The sequence below is a fragment of the Hevea brasiliensis genome, chromosome 9, assembly GCF_030052815.1.
Source record: "Hevea brasiliensis isolate MT/VB/25A 57/8 chromosome 9, ASM3005281v1, whole genome shotgun sequence".
Classification (NCBI taxonomy): Eukaryota; Viridiplantae; Streptophyta; class Magnoliopsida; order Malpighiales; family Euphorbiaceae; genus Hevea; species Hevea brasiliensis.
In genome coordinates this window covers 519,148-535,689 of record NC_079501.1, presented here as the reverse complement: position 1 = coordinate 535,689, position 16,542 = coordinate 519,148, and the positions used below count along the sequence as shown (strand labels likewise).

The 16,542-nt window shown below is 31.7% G+C and overlaps 1 protein-coding gene and 1 pseudogene across 1 annotated transcript; both read right to left on the bottom strand.

The window, feature by feature from the left end:
• Nucleotides 1-1,160: 1,160 nt before the first annotated feature.
• Nucleotides 1,161-3,494, bottom strand: LOC110663938 (uncharacterized protein At1g28695). The gene is made up of 3 exons (XM_021823435.2): nt 3,077-3,494; nt 2,607-2,996; nt 1,161-1,813 (listed from the first exon to the last, which is right to left on the bottom strand). Exons 1-3 carry the CDS (start codon nt 3,242-3,244, stop codon nt 1,286-1,288), a joined length of 1,086 nt encoding a protein of 361 aa, XP_021679127.2. The 5' UTR covers nt 3,245-3,494; the 3' UTR covers nt 1,161-1,285.
• A 7,318-nt stretch (nt 3,495-10,812) lies between these two features.
• Nucleotides 10,813-15,406, bottom strand: LOC110663886 (rac-like GTP-binding protein ARAC9; annotated as a pseudogene).
• Nucleotides 15,407-16,542: the final 1,136 nt, after the last annotated feature.

Here is a 16,542-nt window from a genome sequence, read left to right as displayed (position 1 = left end):
GTGCATCCCTTTGTCCTTCATTCTTTCTCAGCGTCGCTGCATCAAGGTTTAGGATCCATGTCCAACTTCCTTTGAGTGACCCGATTCCCTTAGGTATCTTTCTTATGGGTTGTGGACTGTATTATTTTATTTTATTTTTTTTTTTAAATCTTTGCCTAGTTATATATGGGCTTACCATTTATGGGTCTAAAATTGTTCAACTTTTTTTAAATCAATGAATTATATCTTCCGATAAAGAAAATTAACTAATCATGATGATATCTCTCAGTCAAAGCATGTCTATAAACGTAAAAAATTAAAATTAATTAATAAAAAAAATTACTTAATTCAATATATTAAATTTTAAATCATCTGAGATAAAAAAAAAGTCATAAATAATTGTGATTATAATCAAATAAGTTAATTTCTATTTTCTTTTATTATTTTTTATTTCTTACCAAAACTATTGATAATTTATTTTCTTGGTAACAATTGATAAATTTAATTATAAAAAAAATAATTTAGTGTAATTATGTGTCTCTATGTATTATGTGTTTATAATTTATAACACTGTCTAATTTAATTTTTATTTCTTATTTCTTTTTTAATTAGGTAATTAATATTCATTGGATACAAAAGATAATAATAAGAAAATATTAAATTATTATAATAAATTTACTTTAAGAAAATTAGAAATTATAAAATTTATAATTTTTATAAGCATGAAACTTTTTCATTAACTAAAACGATTTTTGATTTTATTTTATTTTATTTTATTTTAAATAAAATAATTATATAAATATCATTACTTTCAATGGATTTTTAATTAATCTATAAATCTATATGATATTCGTTTTTCTATGATTGACTAGTGGTAGAACGAGCCGGCCCGTTAAATTTTCACTTATGGATCATAGTTAAATAACTCTCTTTATACTTATTATGCAATGAAGATTACTGAATCAATAATTAAATAAAAAAATTATTTTTAATAATTTCACTTGACTAGCCAATATTTTCCCTAGTAATATATACTATTTAATTTAGCAAATTATATATATATATATATATATATATATATATATATATATATATATATATATGTAATCAGGATGTAAATATTCACACCTCTTACATTCGAATCCATGTAGAAAACTATACCATGTACCATACCCTTCTAATTATTATGAACAAAACGGATCTATTTTGCCTCTTTTATTTGTTATTTTTTCTATGATAATAAGCACCAAAAAAATTAAATCGTATTTTAAAATGAATAAGATGTACATATATTATGTATATTGAACTACGCTGAAGTCTTGTTCCAGGAATTCCAACATCCAAAGTGCCCTGACCACCGGAAAGGCACGGTGGTTCCATTGGTGTGGGCACGACGAGCATTGGCTGCCTTGAAACTGATCCAATCACGAAGCACAGACCTTAGATCAAGCAGCTTGGCACTTATACTCCTGCAACAATTGGCATGGACAGTGGTGACTGCCCTAATATCTTTGCTATCCGTGCAAAACCCACTAAAGTGGTCAGTGTCTAAGAACCTTGGATTAAGGTCCAACCGCCTAAAGGTACCCTCCAGCATTAGGTCCAAGAGAACATCTTGCTCTTTTTTCCCTGTGGAATTGTCTTTCCTGGAATACCAGGCCTCAAATAGTGATATGGTCTTGTTGTTTGATCTCACATAGTAGAATCCTGTGTTAATTGAATTCTTTTCGGATAGTGCGTCACCATTGAACCAATCAGTACTAATTTGGAGATCTAGACTTTCATTCTCGCTTAGCCTTGGAAATGGGTTCCTCAGCCACATCACATCAGCATCCTGTCAGAAAATTGACATCAGCTGAGAGCAGAATATTCAACTGATATGATTGCGGCATTGTTCATCTTAATTAGCAAGCTATCGCTATGAGGCTATGACAAGTATTCATGTGTATGATCAAGTTTTGAATATTGGCGGCATGACTTTGAACGTTGCCCAATTAGGACAAGGAATTACTTGAATCTGCTTATGATGATTTTCTAACCAAGACTTGTATACATGGAATTTTATTTACCAAAATTTAATTTGGTTGAAGCAAAAGATTGACTAAACAAACGTGCTAAAACCAACGAGAGTACAGATCGGGGCGGATCAAAAGAAAAAAAATGCATCAAATTATTGACCCAATAGTACGCAACTGAAACAATTATACACGTTATTGGAAAAATGAAATACGGTATCATTTCCTATTCCATATCGGAGGCGTGCTGGTGTCGGCTACATCTACAAGTGATACGAATGAATAAAAAAAAGAAAAAAAAAGAAAAAAAAAAACCAAGCAGTGGCGGTGGAGTAGTTGGTTGGTATTCCAGCTACCAGCAAGCGCCAAGCAGTGGCGGTGGAGCGGTGGATTACCAATATTCTTGGGTCATTGATATGGTTCAGAACCCGTGAACTTTTCTTGCATTTGACAATTACGGAACCTCACTTTGTAAAGATTGGCGCCCCAAATTTCTATTTACATGCCGACATTAAAATGTGACCCTATGGTTTTCAGTTGATAGTTGCGAAGCTAGTCAAGTAATAAACTAGCAAATCAATGGCCTAAAAGTAATTAACAAAATAAATGTACCGTGAAAATGAAGCTGTAGCCATGCTTGAGAACGTCTAAGAGTAGGTGGGTCCTTCTCCACATCATCTTGATGAAATCTTGAGACATGAAAAGCTTTTCTCCGGCGAAATCGACCCCCTCCGTTTCCATCTTGTAACATTTTAGGCGTTTGAAGATGCACCGATCATATGCGGTTTGATCAACGGCCACAAGAAGAAGATGGTCAAGCAGTGGCCTGGTGTCCTCTCCTAACCAAAAGCTATCGAGAAAAAGGTCCAGCATTGTGGTTTCAAATTTGACGTTTGGTTCTACATAGGCCTTGTTGAGAACAACGATAATGAGGGTTTTGTTGGGCATCGAAGCTTTGTGCAAGGCCAATTCCAGTTCATCTAGGGGGAATTTCATTACATGCTGTGACAAAAGGCGTGTATAATACATCAAAGAACATATCTATATACAAAGGTGAAGAAATAAATGGTAAATATACTTACAGATTGTGATGAATGAGCGGCACCATGGCAGGAGTTATGATGATAAGCGAGGAGCAGAGGATTATTTGATGAAGAGGAAGACCACACGAAGAGATAGAGAAGGCCAGCGAAGAGGAGGGAGAAGAGTGCAAGATTTGGGAGAGAGTTCTTGAGGGAATCCAAGTGCATGGTGGGATTTTTGGGAATGTGTTTTTAGGATCAGGAATTATAAAAATGAGTTTTGGACTTTTTTGGTCTAATTTTATGGCGGGGGATTGAGAGAGAGAGATGGGGGAGAAAGTCTGGGGGGTTAGGTTGGGAGATTGGTTGTGCAGAGCACCTGAGTTATGGGGTTTTCATTGAATGCCTTGGTGTTAAGTACATCCCATAATATACAGAATTAATGGTCTTTTACTTTCTGCCGGCTATGTTTGGAAACTTTACTGAGAGCAAAGAAAATAAAGGGGGAAAAGTACTCAATCCAACTCAACTAAATCTCTATCTCAAAAGTTTGGGGTTGGCTATAGATTCACTTTTTTCACTCTAAATGATTTTAGGTTAAATCCTCAGAAATGTATAATGCTTCTAGGTCATATTGTACTACACTCATCTAAGTTAATTTAAGTCTACCCCTTTTTTTTTTCTATCATCTAACCTAATGTGTTATACTTGTCTAACTGGAGTCTCCGTATATCTACGTTTCACATGACCAAACCACCTCAATCTCACTTCTCTCAACTTATCTTCAATTGGCACCACTCCTATCTTTTCTCTAATACTTTCATTACGAACTTTATCTAGTCTAGTATAGCCACTCATCCACCTTAACATTCTCATATCTGCAACTCTTATCTTAGACGCATACGACTCTTTCAGTGTCCAACACTCACTACCATATAACATAGCCGGTTGTATGGTTGTACGATAAAATTTTCCTTTCAACTTATTGGGAATCTTGTGATCACACAAAATTCCGGTGGCACGCCTCCACTTTAACCATCCGGCTTTAATCCTATGGCTAACATCCTCCTCACAAAAATATCATCTACTTGAAGGACTGAGCCTAGATATTTAAAGTGATTACTTTGGGACAGTACCACTCCATTCAAACTAACTTCTTCCCTATCACCAGTTTGGCCTTCACTGAACTTGCAATGCATATATATTTTGTCTTCGTTCTACTTAACTTAAAACCATTTGACTCTAGAATACTTCTCCAAAGCTCTAGCTTTTTATTGACTCATTCTCGTGTCTCATCTATCAGAACAATATCATCCGCAAACATCATGCACCAAGGAATACTCTCTTATATATGTTTCGTCGATTCATCTAAAACTAATGTAAAAGGGTAAGGGCTTATGGCTGATCCTTGGTGTAATCTAATTAAGATCGAAAAATCTCTTGTGTGCCCTCGCACTGTGCGCACAATAGTAGTTGCTCCTTCATACATATCTTTCAACACTTGTATGTATCTAATAGATATCCTCTTTTGTTCTAACACATTCCATAAGACATCTCTTTGAACACTATTATAAGCATTCTCCAAATCAATAAAAATCATGTGTAGATCTTTCTTCACATCTCTTTATTTCTCCATCAAGCTTCTAATGAGAAAGATCGCTTCCATAATTGAATGACCGGGCATGAAACCAAATTCATTGAGGGAGATAGAATTATCATGACGTAGTCGATACCTTACAACTCTCTCCTACAACTTCATAGTATGGCTCATGAGTTTAATTCCCATATAGTTTGAACAACTCTGTATGTCTCTCTTATTTTTAAAAATAGGTACTAAAATACTCATCCTCCATTCATTAGGCATTTTCTTTGAGTTTAGAATCTTATTAAATAATTTAGTTAACCATGTTACTCCCATATCTCTCAAATACTTCTACACTTCAATTGGTATTTCATCGGGTCCACAGGCTTTACCCACTTTCATTCTCTTAAATGCTTCATTTACTTCTAAAGATCTAATCTTTTTAGTATAATTTACATTCTTTTCTATTGTTCTATAGTCTATATTCACGCTATTACTATTTTGACTATTATTAAATAGATCATTAAAATAATTTCTCTATCTTTCTTTAATGTCTTCATCTTTCACCAACACTTTTCCTTCTTTATCCTTAATGCACCTAACTTGATTGAGATCTTGACATTTTCTTTCTCTCCTCCTTGCTAATCTATAAATATCTTTCTCCCCTTCTTTAGTTCCAAGTTTCTCGTATAACTTTTCAAAGGCATGTGCTCTTGCTTGACTAACTGCCTTCTTTGCCTCTTTCTTTGCTATTTTGTACTGTTCGTATGCCTCATTATTATCATATTTCGGTAATTTCTTGTACCATTCTCTGTTTCTCTTCACTGCCTTTTGTACTTCCTCATTTCACCACCATCCCTCTTTTGAGGGTGGTCCATGTCCTTTAGACTCTCCAAGTACTTTTCTAGCTACTTCTCTAATCTTTGATGCCATTTGTATCCACATATCATTGGCCTCCATATCCAGCTTCCATACTTCGGACTCGAGAAGCTCATTTTTGAACTTCACTTGCTTTACTCCTTTGAACTCCCACCACTTTGTTTGAGCTACACTATTTCTTCTGACCTTACTTGAATTGTTCCTAAACTTGACATCCAAGACCACCAACCGATGTTGACTTGTTAAAGCGTCCTAGAATGACCTTGCAATCCTTGCATAGAGCTCTATTTGTCTTCCTGATTAAGAGGAAGTCGATTTGGCTTCTATGTTGCCCACTTTTGAAAGTCACTAAATGTGACTCTTTTTTTATAAAGTAGGTATTTGCTAGTATTAGGTCATATGCTATAGCAAAATTCATGATGCTTTTTCCCTCCTCATTTCAACTGCCAAAACCAAAACCTCCATGGACATTCTCATAGCCTTGTATATCACTTCCTACATGTCCATTCAAATATTCACCTATGAAAACATTATCTTTATTCAGTATGCTTTGTATTAAATTATCCATATCTTCTCAAAACTTTTGTTTACTCTCACTATCTAGTCCTATTGTTGGTGCATAAGCACTAACTACATTTATTGTTTTTCCTTCTAGTACTAGCTTTACTAGTATAATTCTATCTCATACTCTTTTCACAGCTATTACTGCATCTTTCAATGTCCTCTTTATGATTATGCCCACTCCGTTCTTGTTTCTCTTCTTTCCGGTAAATCACAGTTTGTACCCTAAATTACCCACTTCCTTACTTTTTTCTCCTACCCATTTAGTCTCCTAAATGCAAGCAATATTCACCATTCTCCTTTCCAAGGTATCCACAAAGCTCCATTAATTTTCTTATAAATGATCCAACATTCCAAGTATCAACCCTGATCCTCCTCCTATCATGTTTCTTCCTAATTAGTCTCCTTCTATGATATCTTTATTGTTTTCTATGTCTATATTGTGTTCTGTTTCACTATTTGTTATACTTTCTGTCCTATGGACTAACTTCTTTATCCACACCCGTCCATGATATGGGAACCCTTGCTCACTTAACACCACACCTGGGCGCCGGCATGGCGCATCGCATTCGGTGAACGCCCTACACCCTTGCATATTTCTCACTACACCCGGGCTCTGATGTAGCGCGTTGTAAGTTGAGGACGCCCCAACGTTTATATCATTTAAATCCATATCATAAGGTGTGACGAAATTTTTACGCTGGTTGCCACCTACCACAACCCTTCTCCTTTATCCGGGTTTGGGACCGGCTAAACGCAAACTACTTAGGGGGGAAAATAAAGAAATAAAATAAAAATAATGTGAAAGTTATTTTTCTCTCCTTATTTGGATATTAGAGAGGAGAATAAGGAGGGAAAATAACTTTTTAAATAGTAAAATATTCATTTTATTCTTTTTTATTTGAAATTAAAATAAATAATTATGGAGATAAAAAGATAATTTTATTTATTTTCTTCCCACTTTTTCTATAAAATGTAGAGAAAATAAATAGTAACACTCATTTATTATTTTTCACCCTTATTTTCCATTTTTCTCAATTTTCCTTCATTTCCAAACAAAATAAAAGGAAAAATATTTTTATCTTTCTTCATAATTTTCATTCCTCCCTTATTTTCCTCAAATCCAAACATAGATTTAAAGTCAAGTTTAGCTATAAGACTAAGTTATTAATAATTTTAATATATAAACAATTTTAATTTATATTTTTTAATTTTAAAATATTAAAATTACATAATATCTTATTTTTATATTAAATATTTTATTTTTTATTAATTAAATATTATTTCATACTTTTTATTAATTTTTTTCTCTCAAAATTTTTAATGAGTATTTCATAATAAAAATGATAAAAATATAGTAATATAATAGGAACATTGTTTAAAGATATAATTATTTTTTATATTTTTTATTTTATTAGTTAAATATTATTTCATATTTTTATTAATTTTTTATCTCTTAAATTTGTAATGAAGATTTCATAATAAAAATTATAAAAATATAATAATATAATAAAAAATATTACTTAAAAATATAAAATTATTTGAAATTTGTTTAATCATGTGATTATCTTTATCATTTTAAATATTAAAATTTTGTTATATAATTAAAAGAAAGATAAAAATAAAATTAAATAAATAAATACCACGTAACATTACTATAAACAATGTCACGTGGCAATGCCATGAAAATATTTTCGTACTTTATATATATATACACACACACACTTAGCACTCATAGAAACTGAATTTATACAAAATAAGAGACTGCACTGAATAATGAGAGATTATTGAGTATACCCGCTATATCTATACTCTCATTATGAAAACATGGGTCTCACCTCCCTATAATTAAGTAAAAATTATTTCATTATGTTTAAGGAAACACTATTTTTTAGTACTTTGGATGTATCTAATAATTAGCTCTAAATAATTTGCATGTGTTATGTTATTCTTAATATAATTATCTTTAATTTATTAATTATTAACTCATTTGGGCGACAACCATGCATTCTAATAAAGATTTATTTTCATCAAATTCATAAGTTCATTGGCATTGAAATTACCTTTAAACCCCTGTGGTTTTAAAATAAAATTTTAGAGTATGAATCAAATTAATAAAAGAATTATTGTCACGTGAGATATACATTCATGAAAATATTATCTATTTTTTTCACCTTTTAAAGACTATGATTATATGCTTCACCTTGATGAGTTTTTAAGTAATTAATTTCGACTAAAATTTAAATTTGAAAACTCATAACTCTATATACGATTAAATATTAATATGTCTTATCTTTTAATATGGCCATTTAAATTACCAAATCAACATCTTATTATCTCCCAACAGGCCAAAATTAAATGAGAAAGAAAATGACAATAAAAAAAAAAAGGTACTTCACCAAAAAAGCTAAAGAAACTAAAAAATTATTAGCTCCAAGGCTCTAATTAATTAATTTTAATGATAATAAAATTAACCTAACAAGTTTATAAAATAGATTTCAAATTTCAAGTGATGAGAAAATGATTAAGAATAATAGAAAAACCAAAAAAAAAAAAGTTTAATACATATTCTTGAAAAAAATTTCCGAATTGTTCTTTATTGGTATATATAACTTCTCTATATATCTTCTTTAATATATATTTGTGATTGTAATTATGAGTTGAAAGATACCCAAAACCGTCAAACCACTTATAACAAAGCTTGTGAGCTGGGCGCTTTGTGAAAGTGAATATTTGAGGAGTTATGGCGCTTAATATTTTCTTCCTTTAATTTTCAAGTCTTAGCACTTTATTTTAATTAAATTAGATTTGATTTATAAAATAAAAATCTAAAGTAATTCAATTCACCCTTTCTTTTACTCTTTAATAATAATAATAATAATAATAATATAAAATATAATTTTTAATATTTAAGTTGGCTGTGATTAATATAATTAGTGAAAAAATAAAATAAAATAAAATAAAACAATGGGAAGAAAAAATGTGCTAAACTAACCCGTTGTTTAATAAAACAATAGTTATATGTCTCAATCAAATGTCACAATCTAGCCATAAATATGTCAAGACCACCAACCGTGAAGACTTTGCGCAACATGAGGATCGGTTAGGCCATCCACCCAGTTGGCATATCCAATTAGAAAAAAAAAAAAGTTTAAATTCATCCTATAAATTTAATTATTAATTTTTTTATAAAAATTAAAATTAACTTAATTATTTATATGACTTGAATTTAGCTATTTTTCCCCTTTTTCTAATATAAAAAATAGATTAGATTATCTCAATTTTATCATATTAAATTTTAATTTAGATATTGAGTTTAAAAAATATATGTATTTTTATAGGATAAATTACTATTTAGACTATTGATTATATTAAAATTAATTATTTAATTCTTATACTTAAAAAAATACATAATTTAATCATTCATGTTTAATTTTATTAGTTATTTGATTCATCTATCAATTTTGTTAATTTAATCATTAATCGAAGGATAAAAAGTTAATTAATAAGGGATAAAAGTGTTAATAATATAAAAGTTTAGAGATAAAAATATTTATGATGGTAAAAACTCATTGACTGAAGTATTTATTACTGACAATAAAAATTAAAAAGAAAAGAGATGAATAGATAAAAGTATGTGATAGGTAATGATTAATATATTTTTAAAATATAAAAAAAATAAATTATTAATTTTATTATAATACATAATAATTTATATATATATATATATATATATATATATATATATATATATATATATATTGACACAAAAAGAATATTTTAGATCCGCAAATGTATCCACCCTACATTCTACCCGGATTGGATCTTTTTCTTAGAGATTTTGTATGCCAGCTTACCGTGTGCTTTCTACCTCTTATCTTTTTTGTAGAAACTTGGCTTGCCATGTGCTCCATTTATCTCCTTCATTTTTTATATGCTGATAATACTCTCAGGCCAACAATCTGTAACAAGTATCCTTGTGCATGACCAAGTTTTGAATATTCGTGGCATGACTTTAAATAAAGGGGTTGCGTTTTTACTAATAGTTTAAATTTTTAGCATGATTATAAACACTCAATCCTCTAATTAATATCAGAATCAAGATCATAGATTCGAGTACAAAGAGTTGGAGTTGTATTTTTACTAACAGCTTAAATTTTTAATATATGGTAATAAATGTTCAATCCTACAAACTTATTTTTGTTTATAATACTTAATTTTTAAAAAAATTATTATGTGTATTCAGAGTATTAAGTTTTAATATTTTTTATATTCATATAAATATAATTTTTTTTTTATAAGTCATGGAAAATAAACTTTTTTTTTTTTCTGCAAGTGAGAGAGCACATACTTAGATATAGTAGATTTTACCTTAATTTTCTAATTATATAATTTTATTTAGCAATATTTAATTTGGTTCAATCTCTACCCAGCCACAAATTGACCAACCATAGGGTAGCACAACTTCCGTATATATTTTTAATTTTTGAATTTAACCCTCAATCTTTATATTTCTTTGTATTATAATAATGAACTCATTTGATATACAAAATTGCCAACAGCTTATCAGGATAAAAATTTTTATTTCATCGATCTTTATATTCCATCATCCAAAGCAGGAAGCAGGACAGGACAGGACATAGAAAGAACTCTGTTCCAGTATTACAACACCATCACATTAACAATCTCCCACCAGTTATGTGTATATATTTAATTATTTATATATGAACGAAATGGATGAAGCTTCTTAACTGTGTTTAGGTAAATACTTCAATCTTTCCTTTTTCATTTCTTACGATTCCAAAGATACAGTACAGAGAAACAACACATGCTCCCATTAAATAGGATGTAAGACTTGTATCAGTCTATTAACGGATAATGCAACAAAATGTAAATAAAAAGGCAGCACATACACCACCAAAAGAAGAAAAGAAATTTGTAGCAGCATTTGAAGGAAACTAGTTAAAGAATACGGCAAACCCTCTGTTTTCTCTTTTGTTTCTTGGTCTTTGTAGGCAGGAGAACTACCTTTATAGCAGCATCAAAGACAGCCTTCACATTCTGCATTTTCAGTTGAAAAGTTCTTCAACTAGGCGGCATATGTTGAACCAAACACAAATTATATGATGCAACTCTAGTCTATGTGAGAAGCATATTCCAGCTAAAACTTCTGACATTGTAGAGCACTCCCACACATCTAATGGAAAATAAGATTGCGAACAGTGTCTATTTGTTATGGGTTCATAGGTCACGCTTATGTAGTGTGGGATATTGGGCAAAGATGAGATGGATTGCATATAAACTGTTATAACAAACATGCAAATCTAAGGCATACACACAAATCGCACAAATACAGTAGTATTGAAAAGAGAAGAAGAATAACACAACAGTATAACGTGGATTCCGTAAGGTCTACGTATACAAGCAAAACAAGAGAAAAAAGTTTCACTGTAATGAAAAGAGCAAGATATAATCAATCAGAACTCTCAAGAATATCTCACAACTCTACCGCAAAATTAGAATATTGGGCTTCGAGTCCGGGCTTATTGGCCCGTGCCTTCAGCTACCACGATCTCACTTTTTATACTAATCGGGTCGCAGCGCGAAACTTTTGGGTCGGGTCACAATTCGCGTCCATGAAAAACATATCTCAAATTTCAAAGCCACAAAAATAACATAAACCTATCAAGATGAGACCAGTTGGGAGAGACTGAACATGAGGGCAACTTAGGGAGGTGGACTAAATGGCATTGGAGGCTCAATGATTTAGTGTCTTTGAAATTCTATTAATGTGAGGAAAACTAAGTGTCAAGGTGAATGGCATATGAGCCATAGGACAGTAGTAAGAGTTTTGAGTACTAATGGAATTATCTCAAATTGCATGCTGAGTTGTTTGCCAACATAGGCATTAGTTGACAATTCTTTGAGCTTCAGGTTCTTTTAGATGGACTATCATATAACTAAAGGATATTGAATCAAGATGCATGGGGGCCATAAACAGATCCACTACTGACAAGGTCCAAGCATATGGTATGTTTGACAACAACTTTTAGAGAGTAACTTCCAATTTAAGTTTCTCATGAAGACTTCAGATTTAAGTTTCTCATGAAGACTACAGCTCAGGATTTCAAGGTTTTCACTTGAGTTCATTCTTGAGAAAAATTTTCATCATATGGCATGACAGGTATTTTACTAGAAAAGTGTTTTCACATTAGACACAGAAGGCAAGTTACAAGAGAGCTACATATTTATTGAGAAAAGCCAGTATATGGCTAGAGAGGCGCATATGACGTGCACCCTCAGCACATGACTTTATGAAAATATATACAGATGTGAAACAAACCTGGTGGGTCTTAGAGCTGCATTCTACATGTGCCAGTGCTCCTATTTGTTTCTTTAATTCTGTACCCTGGTAAAGAAAGAATTTAATGTTTCAAGAGTCCATGAATAAAACAAGCAATCATATAATTTTTTTATTAGTTGTTTTTTATAGACAGAGAAATTCCCACTAGCTGTTTTGCTAAACAATTTATACAACGCTCTGCATGCCTGCCAAAAGGAGAACATTGATAGTACGAAAGCCTACATGCTCTGTAGAAATGGTGCATGCCCCAGGATAATCTAAGTGAAATTGTTGATCTTCCCTCAGATCTGCCATTTAAAGAAATATATATACTCGCTATGGTAAAAATGACAGCTATGATAACCAGACCAAACTCGTCATTCTATAAGCAATTATGTTTACACCACAGCAAATGTGCATACACTTGAGAGCAATAAATGCACAGAAAATGACCAAATGGTATGCAACCCATTAAGAAAAGATGCACATGCAGCATTCCTTGCACTATGGAATTCCAAGAAATAAAAGGATGTGAAGCATTGAAGACAAAAAATGTAAAGAGGAAGAAGGAGAAGAAGTCCGCAAGGGGCATGAACAGATTCTTATCATACATTTCCCATGCTTGTGTCCTTAGAAGCACATTCATATGAATGAATTCTGCAAGTACACACAATGGAATCGAATGAAAGATGTGCATAAAATATATATATATATTGGCCTTTTAGATCCCCTTATAAAGCTATAAAAACTAGAAAAGCAATAAAGTTTCATTCTTTGCCATGCCATAAAAAAAAAATCCCCAAATAAATGCCAAGTAAAGTGGGTTCCTGGAAATATGGGTTCCTGGAAATATTCATTCATAGAAGCAACAAATAAACAGGGGAAAGAATGCATCACCTAGTTTAGTTCCCACAAGAATAATGGGGACTGATGGGGCATAATTTCTGAGCTCTGGGACCCACTTCTCCAACAAAAAAGGGGCCAAAATGAAAAGAAGCACAGTGAAGAGAAGAATCAGAATAGAATGGTATAAACACACTGTTTAACACTATAAATGAAAGAGGAACTTGTAATGGGAATGTAAGCAGAGCAAAAAAAAAAAAAAGGAAACAGAAAAGAAGAAGAGAAAATTGAATATGGAAGAAGCTTACTTTTTTGGATACATTCTCATAGTAAGGCCTACTCATGAGAGAAAAGGCAAGAATGAAAACATCTATAACTCAGAGGCCTTGGCCTATTGTAATCCTCCTGACCTGCATCAATAATGCTAAAACTTATGCTATTTAATTGAATTACTTAAATGAGACACTTTCAAGCCATCACAAACAATTACTCAACATTAAATTGAAAGGTCACCATTGATTGCACGTGTTAATGTCCTTTTCTTACAATTAATCTTCAAGAGAATAAGAAAAAGTTCAACAGGGTGTGTTGAACAGTCAGATAAAAACTAAGGCATCAAGGTAATCATCAATACATATAAAACCAAGTTAACATGTTTCGTGGCTATAAGTAAAAGTAATTGTTAGTTACATGTGAATCATTAAGGATTTCAAGCTAGCGATAATCTCTCTTTTGATCTGGAAAATGCATATACACCATCATATGCTTCAGAAATAACATTGGGTCTTCCCATTTTAAATTGGGGAAAACAGGGCAAATTATAAAATACACCCATGGCCAATGCATATGCACCCTTACCCATATAAAAACAGTTTTTCCTTGAATTATAGAGAATTGAACCTACATCATTGTGAGTAAGGATGCACATACTAGGTGCACTTAATAATTTCCCAAAAAACAGAGTGCAAAGGGAATGTACAAATAGTCAAATATATAGTTAGTATCAAGTTAATTCTCTGCGAGAGCTTCTCAAGGAACTGGGGTTCCAAAGGGAATTGTATCAAAGGATAGACATTTCCTGTGTTAAAAAAATAAAGAAGACAGAACATTTTCCAAAGGCTAAAGATATTTCACCATATTTTGCGCTAAACAGACAAAACATTAGGAAACAAAAGCAGTCAAAAAGTGAAACTTTTGCTCCCAATTGGACGCATGAAACAAAATTGGTAAATACATTGTCAGATCAATCACATCAGTGAAAGAAGATTTGTGTTATATCTCAACTAATTTGATAGCCATGGAAATTAACAATTTTATAGAAAAATTTAGAGCACCAACAAACTATGAGAAAGAGAGAAAGTACCAGCAGTATCCTACCCAGATTCACATTTTTCCCATCAACCATAACATTGGTACTAAAGTTATCAAAAACAGTGGGAACATTATCTTGGAAAGAGAAGAAGAATATCCCAGAAGGCAAAGACGGATTAGAAACCAAAATGCAGATAAAAGAAGAGAAAAGCAATGAGAACAGGAAAAGGGTAAATGAAGGCTAAATTTCAATAACTATGATTGTAACACTATAATTTTTAAACTTTAAAACGTAATATAAAACTTTCTAAATTTTTAAATTTGACATAGTAAACTCCCTCTTACTTTTAATTACTGATTTTTCAGTTGAAAACTAATGTGAATAACTTACAGATGGCTCTTAGTCACTATTTTTCTCTCTTTTCTTATTCAAATTATAAAATTATTCTCTCTGCACCTAAAAAATCATTTTATTTACAGTGAAAAAAAAATTCAATTTACACATAACTTAAGAGAGAAAAGAGAAATATTAATTAAGCTCTACGCTAGAACTGTTCAGGTCAGCGTCTAATTGAAAAACCGACAATTAGAGGTTAGAGGTATTTTACTGTGCAAAATTTGAAAGTTGAAGTAGTTTTATATTACATTTTTAAGTTGAGGGACTATAATGTTATACTATATAAGTTTAGGGACGATTATCAAAATTTATCCGGTAAATGAATAACAAGCGAAAAGAAAGAAAAATCAGAGTTACTGTAGGAAAGGTGTTACTAGTGTAAGAGATAAGAAGGCAAGTCTTTCCAACAGCTCCATCTCCAATCGTCACACATTTGATAAACTTGGTTGCTGTAGCTGCTGCTGTAGCAATCATTGCTAAGAGATTTTTTTTTTTTTTATCCTTTTCTGTCCCTCTTATAATATAGTAGCTACATTACAACAAAAGGTAAGGGAGAGAGAGATGGAGGAGGCTTAAGAAAAAAAGCAGCAAAATTTTCTATGACCCTTTTTGTGGGGAGGAGAAAATGATTTTGGAATCACTTTAATTTGCGTTGTTGGAGAGGCAAAAAGGAAAGAAAATAAAAAGGCAAGCTGACCCATGGGAATTAGAATTGACTTTCAAATGTTAAAACTTTTTCTACAACGCGCTAGAAGGACAGCACTGGAGCTGCTTAAAGGCCTTAGTTTTAACTCGGAGTGGACGGTGTGCAGCACGTGCGTTGGAAACAACAGAACCGTAATAATGCGATATATTTCCTTTGCCAAAAGTGAATCACCTTAAAACACTCGCTTGAGAAGCCAAAATTCACTTTATCGCAAGTATTTAACTCAAATATTTGATATTCACTAAATTTATCTATATATCTTTGTGATTCTGTAATCATTTTTGAAGGGATTCAGAGTCTGTAAAATATTAGCTAACTTTTGGGTAAAATATTGTAGATGCTTATTTTGTGATTTATTATGAGTATATACATTGAGGCTGTGAGAAACCCGATGATGAAAATATTATATGACTGTAAGATATAATTGGATGCATGGAACAGAATTATTAATTCCGTGGCATGATTTTGAAAAAAAAATAATATGTTTTTTTTAGGAAATTAATTTAATTTAAATAAAATTTTGTTTTGTTTAAATTTAATATGGATAGTTCTTAAATGGACTTAATTGAGTTTAATTAGGCCTCATGGGTTTAAGAAAGTCTAGTTAGTAATTTTAAATAGAACCTATTTAATTTATTTTTTGAAAATTAAAATAAGAAAATATCTTTTTCTCTATCCCTCTCTCTCTCCCCTTTTGGCCCTACTCTCTTACTCACTCTCTATTGGCGCCACCCCCTTTTCCTCCCTTTCTATTGGTTGGAACACTTCACCCATATCGCAGTCTCACCTAAATTCTTCAATCCCAGTTGTTTAAGTTATCTGAACCTTATCATACTAGGACTTCAAACCCTACCATACCTCTTCCTTACTTTCTATTGGTGCCTTCCCCTTCCCCTTTCTTCCT

Bases quoted from the DNA above. Each gene is read 5' to 3' on its own strand.
- LOC110663938 (XM_021823435.2), bottom strand. From the start codon at position 3,244: ATGCACTTGGATTCCCTCAAGAACTCTCTCCCAAATCTTGCACTCTTC. The intron at 2,997-3,076 runs GTAAGTATATTT...CTTTTGTCACAG, and splicing joins CCGCTCATTCATCACAATCT to CATGTAATGAAATTCCCCCT. The intron at 1,814-2,606 runs GTACATTTATTT...ATTTTCTGACAG, and splicing joins GCTACAGCTTCATTTTCACG to GATGCTGATGTGATGTGGCT.